This window comes from Misgurnus anguillicaudatus, chromosome 20, assembly GCF_027580225.2.
Source record: "Misgurnus anguillicaudatus chromosome 20, ASM2758022v2, whole genome shotgun sequence".
Taxonomy (NCBI): Eukaryota; Metazoa; Chordata; class Actinopteri; order Cypriniformes; family Cobitidae; genus Misgurnus; species Misgurnus anguillicaudatus.
Genome location: NC_073356.2, coordinates 14,109,038 through 14,127,538, shown reverse-complemented (window position 1 = coordinate 14,127,538; position 18,501 = coordinate 14,109,038). Strand labels below are relative to the sequence as shown.

At 38.0% G+C, this 18,501-nt stretch overlaps 1 protein-coding gene across 1 annotated transcript in view; it reads right to left on the bottom strand.

The window, feature by feature from the left end:
- Positions 1-18,501, bottom strand: part of glcci1a (glucocorticoid induced 1a) — a 46,497-nt gene that overhangs the window by 14,765 nt on the left and 13,231 nt on the right. Inside the window, exon 2 of the mRNA XM_055219472.2 lies at positions 9,685-9,836. Within this exon, the coding sequence (XP_055075447.2) occupies positions 9,685-9,836 (152 nt within the window). The remainder of the gene's footprint in view (positions 1-9,684; positions 9,837-18,501) is intronic.

Below are 18,501 nucleotides of genomic sequence, written 5' to 3'. Positions count from 1 at the left end.
ATGTGTAAAGAAAAGAAAATGAGCTAAAACAGAAAAATAAAATTACTGTAAAAAAAATAAAAGGATCTGTGGGCCAGTGAATGCATTTACTGAATGTATATGTACATTTTTAAAGCAAAGACTATATATATATATATTGTAAGAAAAAGGAAAATTGCTCTTTCTAGCATATGAGGGCTGTATTTGAGAGCCTGGAGCTGTTGTGAAAGCGAGAAACCCCTGCATTCATTAACCCAACGTACGTCACACTTCAAAGCTTGGCCTTTGGAAACAGATCGACACTAGAAAGCCACGGGAATAGACAGAGGCTTTGTAGGCATTTTGTTCTTATTCTTTCTGTAAGTTCTTTTAAAGGATTAGTTCACCAATAAATAAAATATTCTGACTTCATTTGGAATGACATTTATGCTCCTTTCCATACAATGAAAGCGAGCAGTGATCACGGGCCAAACGAGTATGCTTTGGTTCATCCAATGGAAAAACATCCAACAAAAACAGCACCATTAGAGTAGTCCATATAACTTGTGTGGTATATTTTAAATCATTTAAAGGCATATATGCTTGTGTAGGGAACATATTTATGTTAAGTAAAGTAATTGTTTGTTAATAAAAGATATTTGCTGAAAATTCATGGCAAGAACCAGTTAATCCATACAAAGGTTGGGGGGAGACATGATTTGGTATTCACCTAACTTGCATGTTTTTTGCCTGTGGGAGGAAACTGGAGTAGCCAAAGTAAACCCATGCTGACACAGGGAGAACATGCAAACTCCATACAGAAAGGCCACCTTACCTAACCGGGGCGCAAACCTGGGACCTTCTTGCTGTGAGGCAACAGTGCTACCCGTTGAGCCACTGCGCCACCCCGATTTTCTGCCTTATTTAACCCTGGAGAACCCAAGAACCATTTTCTTAGCAGCAATTAACACTGGCCAAATTTGACCCGTGGGTTCTCCAGGGTTAAATGCAATCGGAAGACACTTTAGCAGGGTTGGCGTCAATTATGTCAAATGTTTTAAGTATGTGTCCTAAACTGCCAGACGGGCCGGTCTGAGTATTTCACAATCTGCTCAGTTACTGGGATTTTCATGCACAACCATTTCTAGGGTTTACAAAGAATGATGTGAAAAGGGAAAAACATCCAGTATGTGGCAGTCCTGTGGGTGAAAATGCCTTGTTGATGCTAGAGGTCAGAGGAGAATGGGCCGACTGATTCAAGCTGATAGAAGAGCAACTTTGACTGAAATAACCACTCGTTACAACCGAGGTATGCTGCAAAGCATTTGTGACGCCACAACATGCACAACCTTGAGACGGATGGGCTACAACAGCAGAAGACCCCACCGGGTACCACTCATCTCCACTACAAACAAGAAAAAGAGGCTACAATTTGCACAAGCTCACCAAAATTGGACAGTTGAAGACTGGAAAAATGTTGCCTGGCCTGATAAGTCTCGATTTCTGTTGAGACATTCAGATGGTAGAGTCAGAATTTGGCGTAAACAGAATGAGAACATGGATCCATCATGCCTTGTTATCACTGTGCAGGCTGGGGGTGGTGTAATGATGTGGGGGATGTTTTCTTGGCACACTTTATGAACCTTAGTGCCAATTGGGAATCGTTTAAATGCCACGGCCTACCTGAGCATTGTTTCTGATCATGTCCATCCCTTTATGACCACCATGTACCCATCTTCTGATGGCTACTTCCAGCAGGATAATGCACCATGTCACAAAGCTCGAATTATTTTAAATTGGTTTCTTGAACATGACAATGAGTTCACTGTACTAAAATGGTGCCCACAGTCACCAGATCTCAACCCAATAGAGCATCTTTGGGATGTGGTGGAACGGGAGCTTCGTGCCCTGGATGTGCATCCCACAAATCTCCATCAACTGCAAGATGCTATCCTATCAATATGGGCCAACATTTCTAAAGAATGCTTTCAGAAGCTTGTTGAATCAATGCCACGTAGAATTAAGGCAGTTCTGAAGGCGAAAGGGGGTCAAACACAGAATTAGTATGGTGTTCCTAATAATCCTTTAGGTGAGTGTATAATAAATGACAATGTATTTTTGTGCATTTTTGTGTTAAGCAAAAACGTTTACTTGTTACTTGTGTTTCCTGTTAGTATGTTCTATGTATGTACTTTTCCATTATATAAATAGTAAACTTTTGCATAATATGAATTGCAGCAATTGCAGCAACAAGTTTTTTGTATGTGTTGTTTGTCTAAGAAAGTAATAAAGCAACATGTCAGGATGTACGTGGCTTTCCCTGAGTCATAAGCGTTTACCTGATCTGGCTGTGGTAACGTTAAGTGGATCCGCTGTGAGTCAGTCTGACGCAGAGGACGAGGGGTTAAACTCAAGAGACTGTTTAATAATGGATTAAGAAAAATCTGAATGCAAACAAGAGTTGTTGCACTAATCTATAATGCTTTTGTGCATGCATCAAAGTTTAAAGGGCAAGCCAAAATGAGAGTCATTTGTTTTTTTTTGACACCAGTGAGCGTTAAAAGGTGAGATTTGAGATGGCAGGTCCCTGAAACACCCAAGCTTATGCAAGCAATTTATACTGACGTTTAAGACGAACCAACTGGTTAAGCAAAGAATTTACAAAGAACTCTTTTAACCCTTGCGTGAAATTTCACACCATAACTCAGTAAGTACAAAATAAGCATCTTTTCAGTATATCTGTCTTTGCGAGAAAAGCCAAATCGAGTGTGTGGTTTGTGTTGCCATGCAGTCGTAAAAACAGGATGCATGGGGTCATGTGACACGGTGTAACTTTGCTGCTGCTCTCATGACCTGTGAGTCCAAGTACATCACTCAGTACAAGACCTGTGACCTCTCATCACTCACTGCATGTGATTAAGGGGTCACATTATACACTTTTTGTAACACTGTATTTCAGCCCAGAACGTAAAACGCACACAATTTTCAGAACAAAATGTTCTTCTGGCAAAGGTCAGTATTAAGTGTGACCTCTCTTCTCATTGAACACATCTTGAACTCTTTTGAGGAGACTGAAGTCATGAAGTCATTAGATTAGAATTAGGATTTCATTGCATTTAGGTTTAAGAGAGCCTGCAGGTTCCTGCTATTGTTGAAGGGGAAAGAGAGGTGACAACACTTGACAGCTTATTATTTTATTCTGTTTTTAATACAGCAAATACATTTTTTTGTATTTTAATAGAGAGACTGAGAAATAATTATGTATGGTCACTATACCATTGCAAAAACAACAAATCTAATGGTGGCATGGTGGCCTAAGACTTTTGCACAGTACCGTATAAATGTCCTAGGTTGTAATTGGCTACATTATTTGCATATGTAATGAGTAATAAAAGGACAATTATTTGAGCTGTTGGCTATTAGTAGCTTCTCTTACTCTTTTTGTGTTAAGCTTTTTACACATTGGGCCCTATTTTAACGATCTGAAACACAAGTGCGAAGCGCAAGTAACTTTGTGGGTGGATTTTGGGCGCTGTTGCTATTTTCCCGCGGGAGAAATAACTCTTGCGCCAGGCGCAAATCAATAAGGGGTTGGTCTGAAGTAGGTTCAATATTCATAGGTGTGGTTTGGGCGTAACGTCAAATAAACCAATCAGAACGTCATCCAACATTTCCTTTAAACACAAGTGCGCAAGTTCCATGGCGGGTTGCTATTATTATGACGGATTTACCAGGCGCACGCCAGGAGCGGTTCACAGCCGAGGAGACCCACGTTCTTGTAAGAGCAGTCAAAGACAGAGAAGTTGTTTTGTATGGGGATAGGAGAAACCTGCCCAAATCAGCGTCGGTTAAACAGGCGTGAGAGGAAATATCAACAATTGTCTCATCAGCTGGTATCCCCATCGTTGCGCCACAAGCGCTACAATGATGTCAGGAGACGGGGGAATCCCAAGCTTGCCAGCATAAATCGGGCATGGCGTGTAACAGGAGGTGGATCTGCCTCTACACAGGACCTGCCGCCAGCAGAGGACATCGCTGCGTCCACCCTCACCGCTGAAAGGGTTTGGGGGCTTTGAAATCGGACCCAAGAAACGCAAGCAAGGTCCAACCCCAAAGTACTCTTACAAATCAAGTTCACATACATTAAGGTTTCTTATGAAAACATTTTAATTATTATTTACATAAAATAAACGTAATACAGCCACACAACAAACTTATAAAAATATTTTAATCGTTATTTGCATGAGAATTTTTAACGCAGCCACACAATAAATAAAAACTATCACCACAATGCTCACCACAATGATTTCCCTTATCTCATGTGTTAATATTTTTTATTGTAACAATTTATGATTTGCAAAAGTAACTGTTGCATCTGTGTAGATTAGATAAGCAAAGTGTATGCGCGTTGTGCACGCTATACATTATGGTCAAGCATGCGCCCTTAAAATAGCATAATGAACCACGCGCCACTGACTTTAGACTAGTTTTTTTCTGGTCAGTGGCGCAATTGTTTTTTGAAACGGCAAAATAGCATCAGGGATGGTTTGCGCCGGAACACGCCTCCTTTTTTGCGCTGAACCGCCCAGGGAGCGCAAGTTCATTCCCTAGTTTGCCGACGTGCGTCTGTGGAGGGAAAAACCCGCTGTGCGCCGGTGCAAAATACGAATGATACATGCGTCACTAACAAAGTCAATTGCGCTGGATGCAAGATAGGGCCCCAAGTGTCATTTTGTGTTGATTTTGTGTTCTATATAAATGACTGGATTGCACATGACGTCACAATTGTGAAGCTACCATGCCACCATATTGGTATGGCCAAACATTCCATTATAGGACGTTATCAGATTTCATCACATATGCTTTAAACCGGGTGAATTTAGATCATGATTTTGCATGTAAGTCAATAACACCCTCTGCCGATTCAAACTCTGCGGTGGCTTCACTTCTCGTGGTTAAGTTAAGCTTTCTATGCGGAATCTAGTCGTTTATATAGATCAGCTGTGTAAGCGTACGGTCAAAATCGCATACTGCGACATGTAGGCACAGAATTATATGAACCGTTACTGGTATTTTGAGCTAGTTATAGCTAGTTATATAAAACAGTAGGTACTATATAGTATAAATGAATTCGGACATACTACATCCTCCATTTTGATAAATCACGTGACATACGCTGTCATAAAAACCAGCCCCAGGATCTTACTGGAATTAGTAAGCCATCCGGGTACTTTTCGCCTACTGTTTTTCGAATACTATGAATTCGTACATACTACTCGTCTGGCCTACTACATAGTATGAAAGTGGGTGTCAGCCTTCAAAAAAGCAGCAAAAGTTTTTATTTTTTATCAGTGCCCACATTTATGCGAGAACCGAATCTATAGTTCTGGTTTGAGTTTGTGGAATTGAGAATGAGGTTTCTCCAGCAAAGCGGAAAGTTTTGGTAAGTAATGACTTATTCTTGGTCAGTTCCTCAAACAAAGCAACAGCCTTTAAAACATGATCACTATAGACTGTAAAAAAATCCAAATATCTCCACAAAAATACTAATAGTGATGATTAATAATGTCAATAATAATATTTTTTCCATGCACTGTTTACCTTAAGTTTGCCTGACAAGGCATTTAATAAAGCATACATTTTGGTGCCTTTCCAGCAGAACTTTCCCTAAACTTCTATCCACTCTAATAACCAGTTATCAAAAACACTTAACTTTTTAACGATTTCAAACCGAAGCAAATGCACATTGTTTCTGAAAAGATTAACAGCGGAGGCCAACAAACACAAGTAAGGACATTCCAGAGTCATCTCGTCTTTCTGGGTGATGAACATGACACTGTGTGCATGCAGAGGCACACAATGAGAGGCACGACTGAGTCTTTACCTTTAGACACACTAAACAGGTGCCAAATCTCACCTTCAGTGTAGCAGCAGATGGTGGGTGGAAATGTATGATTGTGGTGATTGTGTTCGGACCGACACACCTGCTGACATTTGAGGGTAAATCCTCACCTGAACATATACGCTGGGGGAGCACTGGGAACGTTGTGTGCTCAGTAGGGCCATGCATTTGTAATGGATTAAGCTGACTGGTAAAACACCACAAAAAAATCATAAACGGCTTTATAAGATTTAAGTGAAATCTAATACAGAGGTTGTTAGGAACGGATCTTATTAAAGTAATTGTTGCTTTAATTGTGGAGAAATGCAAAGCATCAACAATAAACTCTGCACTATGTTAAAAGCCTCCATTCAGTTTTTGTGAATAGAAGAATGTAAATGATAATTTACATTACAATTATACATTTGCCAGACACTTTTAGTATGTTTAGTGCATTTATTTTAAGTGTTTGTTTCCTGGGATCAAACCCACAACCTTTTGTGCTGCTAACACAATACTGTACCACTGAGCATTACCACTACAATATGAGGATGCAGTGCCACAATGTTTTACATTTTCTATATAAAAATGTCTGTAACCTTCAGTTCTTTTACTTTTCTGTCTATAACTGCCTCTGTGGTGCACACACAATATATAGTGCATACACAAAATGATAGTTATCAAAGTAAGAATATGTCTCAATGTAAATACAAGCCATGAACTAGTAGCGTGATTTCTGCAAGTTATATTTGGGTCAAGTAACCAGAACAGATATGAATATAAATGACAACATGTGAAAGATTTTCACAACGCCTCTGCTTTTACACAATCATAAAACAGTCACTCTTGACTTTTATTGTTTGTGTAGGTGTTTGTTTAAATGTTTTCAGCAGTAGTTTAACCATAAACTATAGAAGCCAGCTCATTCTGAAACCAAGATAACTAATATAATTTAACACGAACTTTGTGACGTGACAAAATCACAGCTATTTAAAAGACGATTCATGGTTACTGTACGGTAAATGTGAAGTTGGATTTAAAGCATTCACATAATTTGTCTAGAAAATGTACTTATCATGCAATAGATATAGCTTGTCCGGAAACAAAGCATTTACATAATTTGTCTAGGTAATATACTTATGCCGCAATAGTTAGTCTGTTCGGAACCGAACGGATATTAAACCACTGTATGACACTTTCATTATATGCCAACGGCCCCTACGCTAATAGGATTTTGTTTTTGTAGTTTTAAATGATTTACTCCCCATAAAATTGTATAAAATAGTATATAATATAAAGTATATCCTCAATAGAATCAGCTGTGTCTGGCTTTCTCTCAAGGTTTTTTCCTAGTAGTTGTTTTCAACCCCTGGGGAGTCAGCTGACATTAGCTTGACTAAGCACAGTTTTCTATACGTTACATTATTACTACGCTCGCTAGTACAGTTTAATCTTTGAGTGATGGCGGTGCTACCCAACCCGACGGTTCGGAAATAGAAACCAAATTACCGAAAAAATGTCCTGATGCTCTTTGATTATTACGATCAACGTTGGATAGAACAGAAATTGGTCAAATTATGTGAAAGTGCACTATAAAAAAATCTTATGTCAGCACAATGAAAAAAAGCTTTTCTTGTTTACTCAACTTTTGGGACAAGTAGTATACAGTACCTAACTTAATTTAATGAGTTATGTCAACTTCAGTACAAAAAAAAAAAGAAAAATTAGTTGAACCAGCCTAAAATAACTAGCCAAACAACAAATTTTTGAGTTTACTCAACTAGGGACTTCAGTCCACCCAACTTAAAATATTAAGTTTTCATTTAACTTGCTTTTATTATTTCAGTTTACTATATACACTGACCTTAAGATTTTTTGTTATTGTTGTGGGCATAAATCCTTGATCTTGCGGCAAGTTTTCTTAAAAAAATGCGATGGCATATGCAGGATATTTATGCAATGTTATTCAATGAAATTGCTTGAACTTGCAAAAACTGTTTATATGCTGACTTTGAATGATTATGCGTTGAATCATGCAATCGCATAATCGTGTTTTTCTGGAGGGACTGGATAACATTAGATGGCCACCCTGCCTGCATGGAAGTCCTATTACCAGTTTTGTGAACCATACACAACACGTGACTCATAACTACACCAAATTAGGAACAAAGCAAAACATGAACTGGGATTCAACACGAATTTCATTAAACTGAATTAGATTAAGTACACTTTCTGCTTGAATTGACATTGTTTTTTCATCCATGTTACATACGTTACATTTTACATCAACTTAACTTTGATCAAAGTTTACTAGTTTACCATTTCCAGATTTGACCTGCCTTTCACATAGCTGTACCCCATGTTTTCTTAGGATGTTAACCTGAGGACAATGGCTTTCTTCATTAAGATTGATTTTGCAGGCTATTGTCCTTGCATTTAGGCTTAAACTGTTGGAATTGCCCATAATTCGAACCAAACGTCTACACAAGCGCACAGCCAGGGTTGCCAGATTCGCGTATCAAAACCAGACATTCAAAACTAGCCCAAAAGCATCCCAATGACTATTCACAGTCCAAGTGCCAATAGCCAATGAACAAAATCCTTTCATCTTTAACTTTCTCAGAAAAAATCAACTCGCTAACAAAAAAAAACAGTTTAAAAGTAACCCAAATCTTTAAGTTTTGAAGTTTTCAAATTAAGTTGATATAGCCAAAGAAAACACACTTTTCCAAAGGTAAAATTCTATTTTATAGCTTTATGTAATGTTATGAAAGACATGAACCCTGCAGAATGTACAACACGTGACCCCATAACCTTAAAGGGACACTCCACTTTTTTTGGAAATATACTCATTTTCCAGCTCCTCTAAAGTTAAACATTTGATTTTTACCGTTTTGGAATCGATTCAGCTGATCTCCAGGCCTGGCAGTACCACTTTTAGCATAGCTTAGCATAATCCATTGAATCTGATTAGTCCATTAGCATCACACTCAAAAATAACCAAAGAGTTTGGATCTTTTTTCCACTTAATACTTGATTCTTCTGTAGTTACATCGTGCACCAAGACCGACAAAAAATTAAAAGTTGCGATTATGCAGCAGCCGACAATAGTCCCCTTAGTAACTTTCAATAACAGGGGACTATTTTTGGGCAGTGCGTAATATCATTGTGCCCCCTAAGTTTTATCGATTTAATTATTATCGACAATTAATCGAAGAGCGATAAATTATTAACATCCCTACTGGGAACGCTTGTTGACTTTTAAAATATTTTGTTCAGATAACTCAGTTTGGTAAGTTTAATTTTTAACACATTTTGGTCAAGTACTTTAGTATTTAAGACAACAAGTGAAGAAATTAATATTCGTTAGCAACATGTTAAAGGCTAATCTTATTCAGTATACACAAAATAATTAAATTGACTTAAATTGACGAGATTGCATGCACTAAAATTCCTGGTTATCTGTGATTATTTGTTCTTTTTTTTACCACCAAGATGTTTTATCTTCAATGCTTACTGTAACTTACGTTTACAAGTATTTACTTCTTTTAGGTTAACAACCATCTTAACTTCATAGACTCATTCTCTATTGCAGCTATAAAGTTGTTTTCACAGTGGGCATCTAGATCACAATCAAAACTAAAAAACTGAGAGCAAACATAAAAAAGCTTATGGCCACCTTGAAACACTATGCAAAGGCCAAAAGTAAGTATACACAGCAAACATATAAAAATCTTAAAACAAGAATGATACTAACGTCTGCAAACACCTGAACAGACAGGCTTTGCAGCCAGAGAGTAATAGTAACACATGGGGGTTTAAACACAGCAGGTGAAAGTACCTACCTGCGTAGACTTGTCTTTCATGCATGGGAGGTTGTGCAGGTGGGATTCGCGAGGCCACTGCCCTATCAGGTAGGGCCCGGTGATAGCACCCAGAGAGGAAGTCCTTCTGATAGCACCTGTGCTCCACACCTGTTGTGACTTTGACCTCTCAACTGCCACATGGAAACAGAAAGAGAAAGACAGAGGAACAGGTGGGTTGTGAGCAGGTGCACCCTAAAGGTATTTCCCTGTTACTGTCAGAAATTGCACATTTGTACAGTATGGCATATAACTCAGTATGAGAGCTTTTTAAGATTTTTACTTTTATTATCCATGTTGTGTTTTTTATTGCTTAATATTTTATATTAGTTCTTAAATGTGTTGTGATGTTTATTCTGTATATACAGCACTTTGGTAAATACTTGTTGTTTTCAAAAAAGTGCTCTATAAATAATTTGATTTGAAAACTTTATCGTAAAAGCATACAGCATATTTCTATTTAAAATTGTACTTGTAAAGTATAAAGTTATATTTTTACTGTTTTTCTGGCAATTATTCTGGCAAACAAAGCCACCAGTTTTGTGTGGCTACTAAATAACACACTTAATGCAATTTTGTAAAAGTCTTTTGCTGGATTATAATTACAAACAGCCTTAATTATAGCTACAATCTGTAACCTTAGTTTATGTATCTTTATTTGTTAAAAAACAAAGGTTTCTTGTGAATCGGACCTGAAAGCTGACCTGATGAGCTTACCGTTGTAGAAATTTAGAGTTTTCAAAACGAAACGCTCATGTACTACTAACTAACTAACTTATTTATTTCTTAACCAAAAAAAGTTACAGATAGAAGCATTAAGCTAAATGTATTTATAAGCACTGTGGCAGGGGAATTGAGAAATGGTTTCATTACCAGGTTGTGTAGTTGGTTGTGTACCTATACAGATCAACATTCTCAACAGTTTACAGATAAAAAAGTACATGAAACAACTAATGGTTCTACTAAATAAAACTTGATTAAAACATTTACCCTTGAATCTACTAGGCCTGTCGCGATAATGACTATTGACTTATCGCACGATAAGTGAACATGACCTTGATATTTTTTTGATTATAGTGTTTACATGTGTGTTGTTTCCATAAAAATGAATGTCATTAGCATTTTAACCGATCGCGATTGCCTCACATAATTTCTGTCTACTGTTTGCTCGATACACACAGAGCGGACAGTGACAGGCAAAGAGAGAGCATTACATGAGCTAAAATATATAATATATAAATATTGTGGGCACGCGCGTCAAAATTCTGTGTCGAAAAATTTGTTTCAGCCTGCGTGGTACTTTTACAATGTGTGTCATGTAACATCCACTCCTCACTGCATGGTTGTTGTATTTTTTTACTAAATATGACAATAAATACGTTAACTCCAACCACTGTAAATGTTTGATATTTTGAGCTTTCAACCCGGAGGTGTTTTTAGTTCACAGCAACTATTTGAAAATTTGTGTCACTTTCAACCAGTCGGTGTGCTTCCACTAAACTCCGGACTCTAATGAAAGGTAGGTGGACACGAATATATATCCTTTATCTTGGTACTGAAACATGGTACTCTAAATCTATGGAGGAGAATTTAAATAAATCGTGGAAATTTGGTAGTCATATTTATGGTAATAGACTACAGTGAACGTCATGTCAAAACATCAGAACTGCAAGCATTATTCTAAAGACCATGTTCACCATGGGTCTGATGCCCATTTCAACTAAAGTCTGATGTTTATGATTTAATTTGAAAGAACTAACAACATTCTACCTTCTGTTCAAGGTTCATATATTTCATATAAATATCTGATAAAATGAGAAAGCAAAAACATGTGAATAAGCAGCATTTTCGGTCACACACATTTCATAGACATCCATATATTTTTTTCATCTGATTTCGGAAACAGGTTTTTACAATCCAGGTACCTTTAAAGGGAAATGTCTGCTCTGTCTAGTCATGTGATAAATTTTGAGCTTTGGGGTTTTTAAACATTTTGTCATCATACCTAAAAATGTAGTGTTTTTCTGGAGAATACACACAGCTTGAAATAATAAATCTGACTGAAATTTGTTGCAAAGCTACAACCCGCATCTCTGACTTGAATGAGCTGTGATGAGAGAAAATTAATGTAAACAAGCCGGCATGTCTAATCTGTTCAAAAACAGAGGCAATGAAAAGATCTATACAAATAAAAAGTCATCTGAAACATTACCATAACATCTAGGGCCCTATCTTGCACCCAGCGCAATTGACTTTGTCAGCGGGTTTTTCCCTCCACAGACGCACGTCGGCAAACTAGGGAATGAACTTGCGCTCCCTGGGCGGTTCAGCGCAAAAAAGGAGGCGTGTTCCGGCGCAAACCATCCCTGATGCTATTTTGCAGTTTCAAAAAACAATTGCGCCACTGACCAAAAAAAAAAGTCTAAAGTCAGTGGCGCGTTGCGCGTGGTTCATTATGCTATTTTAAGGGCGCATGCTTGACCATAATGTATAGCGTGCACAACGCGCACACACTTTGCTTATCTAATCCACACAGATGCAACCGTTATTTTTGCAAATCATAAATTGTTACAATAAAAAATATTAACACATGAGATAAGGAAAATCATAGTGGTGAGCATTGTAGTGATAGTTTTTATTTATTGTGTGGCTGCGTTAAAAAATTCTCATGCAAATAACGAATAAAATATTTTCATAAGTTTGTTGTGTGGCTGTATTACGTTTATTTTATGTAAATAATAATTAAAATGTTTTCATAAGAAACCTTAATGTAAATGAACTTGATTTGTAAGTGTACTTTGGGGTTGGACCTTGCTTGCGTTTCTCGGTTCCGATTTCAAAGCCCCCAAACCCTTTCAGCTGTGAGGGTGGGCGCAGCGATGTCCTCTGCTGGCGTCATGTCATGTGTAGAGGCAGATCCACCTCCCGTTACACGGCGTGCCCGATTTATGATGACGTTCTGATTGGTTTATTTGACGTTACGCCCAAACCACACCTATGAATAATGAACCTACTTCAGACCAACCCCTTATTGATTTGTGCCTGGCGCAAGACTTATTTCTCCCGCCGGGAAAATAGCAACAGCGCCCAAGATCCGCCCACAAAGTCACTTGCGCTTTGCGCTTCGCACTTGCGTTTCAGATCGTTAAAATAGGGCCCCTAGTGTTTAAATCTGAGGTGTAGCTATTATAAACATGACCACGCGTAATAGCGCATACTCACAGATGCGATAAGACTCGTCTAAAGAAATTAACCCTGTGAAGCTGGGATTTATACTGAACATATTTTAAAATATTTATTTATGTTTTAAATTTTCATTTTAAGTTGTGTTCTTAGAAAGGATGTACTTGCGTTATTATGCCATTTTATTGTCATATATAACCAGTGACATAAAATGTACATAGACAATACTATCAACTATCGCCATTATTTCTGGGGCAATCAACCAACTTATGAAAAGTAGCTATCGTGACAGGCCAAGAGTCTCCCATAAAACCATGAATAATCAAAATCTACATTTACACCTATCTTCTATACAAGTTTGTCCTTGGGAATTGAGCTCCAACCTCCATAGTATTTTTTAATTGTTTGTTAGTAGGTAGTACAGTCTAAAAATGCTGGATTATTTTCAACCCAGCGTTGGGTTAAAAAGGGACGAACCCAAACCCATTGGGTTGTAATTTGATAGCCTGACTACGTCAGACTTCGTACTTCCGCTAAATTTCATTACGCTTCTGTACTCAGTCTGAGATACCTCCCATTCAAACCGTTTTCCACCGGTCTCAAAACGACCATCCAATCAACGAACAGAGGGCGGGCTGAGAGCCGTGACGTAGACGCTAAACGCCGAATCACGGTTGTAGTCTGTTGTGGACATGAAGACACAAGCTTGTTCGACTTCACGCGGCGCCGCAAGAACCGACAGCCGGACGACGTCAAAGTAACGCGAGAACGACTCGAGAAATCATACGAAGTGTAATTTCGTCTCGCTCTCGCGGCGCTTTGGCGTCGTCCGTCTTGTCGGTTCTGGCGGCGCCGCGTGAAGTCGAACAAGCCTACAGAAAGCTCTGTTGTGGAGAACCGGCACTTGCCAACTTAAACCCGAACAAGAAAAGTGTTTGTTAAACATTTGAATGGAGATTATGTTGTTGCCCTGCTCCCGACAAGTTTTTGGAAAAGTTTAATTTATCAACTTTACCGATCGTCAGCGAGAAACTGTGTGCAGCACAGCTTGACGTGCACAACGATCGAGAAATCATGGAAGGAATTATATTGTTCACAGTTAATGTTGGAGGACGCGTGGGCAGGCATTATTTGGTGACATTCCTGATTAACCAGAAAATAAGGTAGGGAGATTTAATTTACATGTGGTTATTGTTGTCTGGTGGAAGAGTTTGAGAGGAGAGAGGGGCTTTCCTCCCGTTAGACGTGAGTGGAAAGCCACCATAAGGATAGTGTTCAACTAGCTCTGGCCCGATTTACTTTACATAATCTGCAAAAGTCGTTCATAGCCATGTTAACTCTGGTATTTCGCTCGATGGGTTTGTTTTCACATCATACGTGTATTTTACAGCAGAGATTCGATGCGGCTGATCCGGCGCATAAAGCACATCATATCCAAATGTTATGTGTGATTGGCTTACGTTTAGACCAATGATTTTAAACTTCAGACAAGCCCCTCCCACGAGAAGGAAAACGATTGTCAATTATGCCCAGCCAGACTCTGTCTATGAAGCGAAGCAAAATAGCAGAGGATGGTATTACCAGGCTAGTAATTTGAGTTGTTTCAACCCAAAACGCTGGGTTGTTTTAACTCATTGTTGAGTCAAATATAAATATTTAAATATAACAGGTTGAGTTAATCCCTTTCTGACCCAGTGCTGGGTACCTACTTACACACAGAGTTATTTTGCTTGGTTATTTTTAACCCAAGGGATGAACCAAACCTGCTGGGTTGTTTCAACACAAAATGCTGGATTGTTTTAACCCACTATTGGGTCAAATATAAACATAAAAATATAAAATTTGGGGTTAATTTAACCCAACGGCAGTGTTTGTCCCTTTCTGACCCAACATTGGGTTGAAAATAACCAAGCATTTTTTAGAGTTTAAGCAGCTGTCTTGAAAAAATGTAACCTTAAAATGAAACCTCATAAGTGACCATTTTAAAGCGCTGTAAAGGTACTACTATACTTGCATGTACTTTTACTAGCCTAGCTGTAAAGGTACTACTATACTTGCATACCTCAGATTGGCTTTTGTTTGGCTGGGGCAACATGTGTGGTTGATATTGGCTGCACTTTAGTTTTGTTCAAACACAACTTCTATCCTTGATGATAAAAACACCACTAGTGCATCCCTCATCCCATACAGACAAGGGGGAAAGGCAGGGGAGCTGGTTCAAGGGCGTGTAAACATATCTAATCAACGACAGGCAGAGCATGACACCTTCCTGGGGTGGATTTACACCTCTCTGTGCCTCTATGCATACAGTACATCATCAGGGCCATGGCTCACCTTTATAGCTTGAAGAAGACAAACTCTGGTATCTGTGTGTACAAGGCTAACTGCACTCGTGTCTATATGAAAAGCAGAACATTGGGAACTGAACACAATGCTGTAGTGTTAAGCTCAAGAATAATTAACTGGAAGGGTTAATCAACCTGGCTTGTGAGGGTGAACCCTTCCTGTGGCCAAAGATGCTGGCATAAACTCCACCCCTAATGCAACCCTGCAGTGGATTAACAGGTTCAGAGAATGGATAGATTGGTTAATAAATGCTGGAAAGTTGTGTTTTAAATGTTGGTCTCCAGTATAGTGCTTTCTTTGGATGACTACCTTTCAACCAGCGTTACTAGTAAAGCTTTGGATAAAAATTCTATGAATCCAATTTGTGCAACCTTTTTGCATTGTATAACTTTAATTATATAATTATATAACGCCATGTTTTAGAGAAAACCTACAGTAGTGCAGTTTATTCAGGATGAGATTATGGCTTGGCCTGAACTGGCTGTTTATTTTGCAACTCAAAGGCTGGTTAACAAGGTAGGTTGCATTACGTGTCTCAACGTCTCACGTTGCTGCATGCTGCTAAATCTATTCACACCTCCTTCAGTTAAATCATCACCACTATGTGCTTTATCGTTGTGTGAAGCCCACATCAGATGAGCATCAAAAGAAAACTAAAGACAAAAGGAGAAATTATTCATTCTTGATGCTTCAATGTCAGAGCAAGCGTGCAAAATATAAGCCACGTTTACATGTTGTAGATATTTAGCCCTAAGGATCCAGAAAAGAACAAAAAGCAAACTTGTGTATGGTTGCTATGGTAACCAGTGGGGTCGTCCGGTGCAAAGCTAATGGATTACAGTTCATTCTAGAAGACCATATTTAGACTCGGCCCTTATCTCACTGTGTGCTTTTTAGGAAGTGCCTAGAGACTGAGCCACTGGAATAATGTTAGCTAACTTCTTATAAAAATTAAGTAACTACAAAAAAAAAGAGAGTTTACATAAAATGAGTTTTAGTTCTGGGAAAAACGTTCTTTATATTTATAAGTAGCTGCATTTATGTAACTATCATGCAATATATGTAACAATTATTCATGCACATCATTTTTAGTGCCATCTATCAATATTAGAATTTCTATACACATGAGATTTTAAAGCTTCAGCAGCAGTGGCAGATATAAACAGAAGGAAAGAATGACAGATAGGATAAGTTGATGCAAGTCTATGCAGAGTTAAGCCCCAACTTAATCAACTCATTCATTTTCAAGAGCTGCTGACTTCTATACGTGAGGAACCGTTGGGGATGCGAGCATGTCTACACACTGCACTGATTAGAAATATTTGGGGTAAGTCTACCACTGAAAGTGAAGACAGTGGTGTGTCAAAGGTCAAGTTTGTATAAATTTGTGTTAATAAATCTCTGAAAATTGTGACTTCAGATAGTATACATTATACAACGTAACAGTGGCGGCCTGTGACATCTTTTTTCGCATAGACATATACAGATAGATGTCACCTTGGGGTTCTAAGCATGCGTTAAAACCGCCGCATCTTAGAACAGGGGTCTTTTCATTGGAAGTATCTAGGTAAAGCTGCTATCTTCGCCTGTACTTCGAATTCATGGACGATGACAGACTTTTGTGCTGCGTATGGATGTTAGGGCTACTAGCACTATGCATTATGGTTAGAAAAAGTAGATTTTCGAAATTTTAAAACTTTTATTTTCAATGCTAAATACATGTCTGACTGTTGAAACGAATCAAAAGAAAACGAAGAAAATCGCATTCATGACGATTTATGGTGATTTTATTTCTGTTACACCATTGCCTACAATGACGCTGATGCGAATTTCCCGTTTCAAGATGGCGGCTCTGTTTGACGCATTCGGTCCAATGAACTGCCGTAACCAAGGCGACATCTAGTGTACATATCTATGCTTTTTTGAGGGCGCTTGATGCGAAGTTCGTCACAACATGTATGTAGCCCGTCGTGGGTGCTTCCTTTTTTCAAAATATGTGTTCTGTGCATCGAGAGATCCTGTGTGTATAACGTGTCTTGGCAAAATAAGTGCCTGCTGCAGACCCGTCTAAAGGGTTTATGATACTCGTATAATCTCATGTGTAACCAGAGTTTACTGTTAAGGGAGTGTCTTGCGTGTATTTTGTGAACGTAAGCGTCTCTTTTATCATAAGCAATTTTGACGAGTGTGCAGCAGGCACTTATTTTGACAAAGCACGTGATGCACATGGTTCACATGACGCAACAAACACGTAAACGCATAGCGCCCTTTTGGATGAGCAGTCACGAGCTGCCACTGCAATGTAACTAAGAAGAAACTAACTTTTAGCTAAATCTATCCCTAACTCTTTAGTAGGCCTACACTGACTTGACCATTGTGAACAAAAGACTAGAATGTCAAACCAAAATACTGTAACAATTATTATGACGATCAATCTATGATAGGCTCCACCCCTCAAACAATCCCACAAAAGACCAGTTATAAAAATTATTTAAATTAATCTTTAATCTTTGTTAATGTTAATTTTAACAATTACTTATACTTTATTCAAGTCTTGTTAATGTTAGTTAATGCACTGTGAACTAACATAAACAAACAATAAAAAGCTTTTTTTATTTACCATTAACAAATATTAATAAATACTGTAACAAATTTATTGCTCATGGTTCGTTCATGTTAGTTAATACATTAACTAATGTTAACTAATGAACCTTATTGTAAAGTGTTACCAATTAATAAATTAATTATGGTGGAAAATAACGCATTAAATATTTTAACTCATCCAATAAAGCCAGTGCTGTATCATCACAAAAGTTATCATTTCACATGCTTTCACATGTATTCAGGGCTTGTCAACTAAAACATTTAAGCACAACAAGACGTGAAACAGATCTCAATGCAGTACTCAAACACTATTTGACATTTATTCGAGAGTACTATTGATGATTTAAAATTAATTTTGACCACTAAAAAAACTAAATATATGTTTTATACACAGTACAGATCATCACTTAATGATTATATGATTAAAACCATAAATGGCGTAGAGTCTGAGAGGGTTGTTTCATTTAAATATCTTGGTATTTCGCTTGATGAAAAGCTAACCTTCAATAATTGTATTGATAGCCTTAAAAAAAAAATTGAGACCAAATTGGGTTTTTATTTTCGTTTAAACAGATGTTTTTCCTTTGCTGCTTAAAAACGTGTAGTGGAAAGTACTTATTTGTCAGTACTGGATTATATGTGCCAATAACTGTGAGTGATTAAATG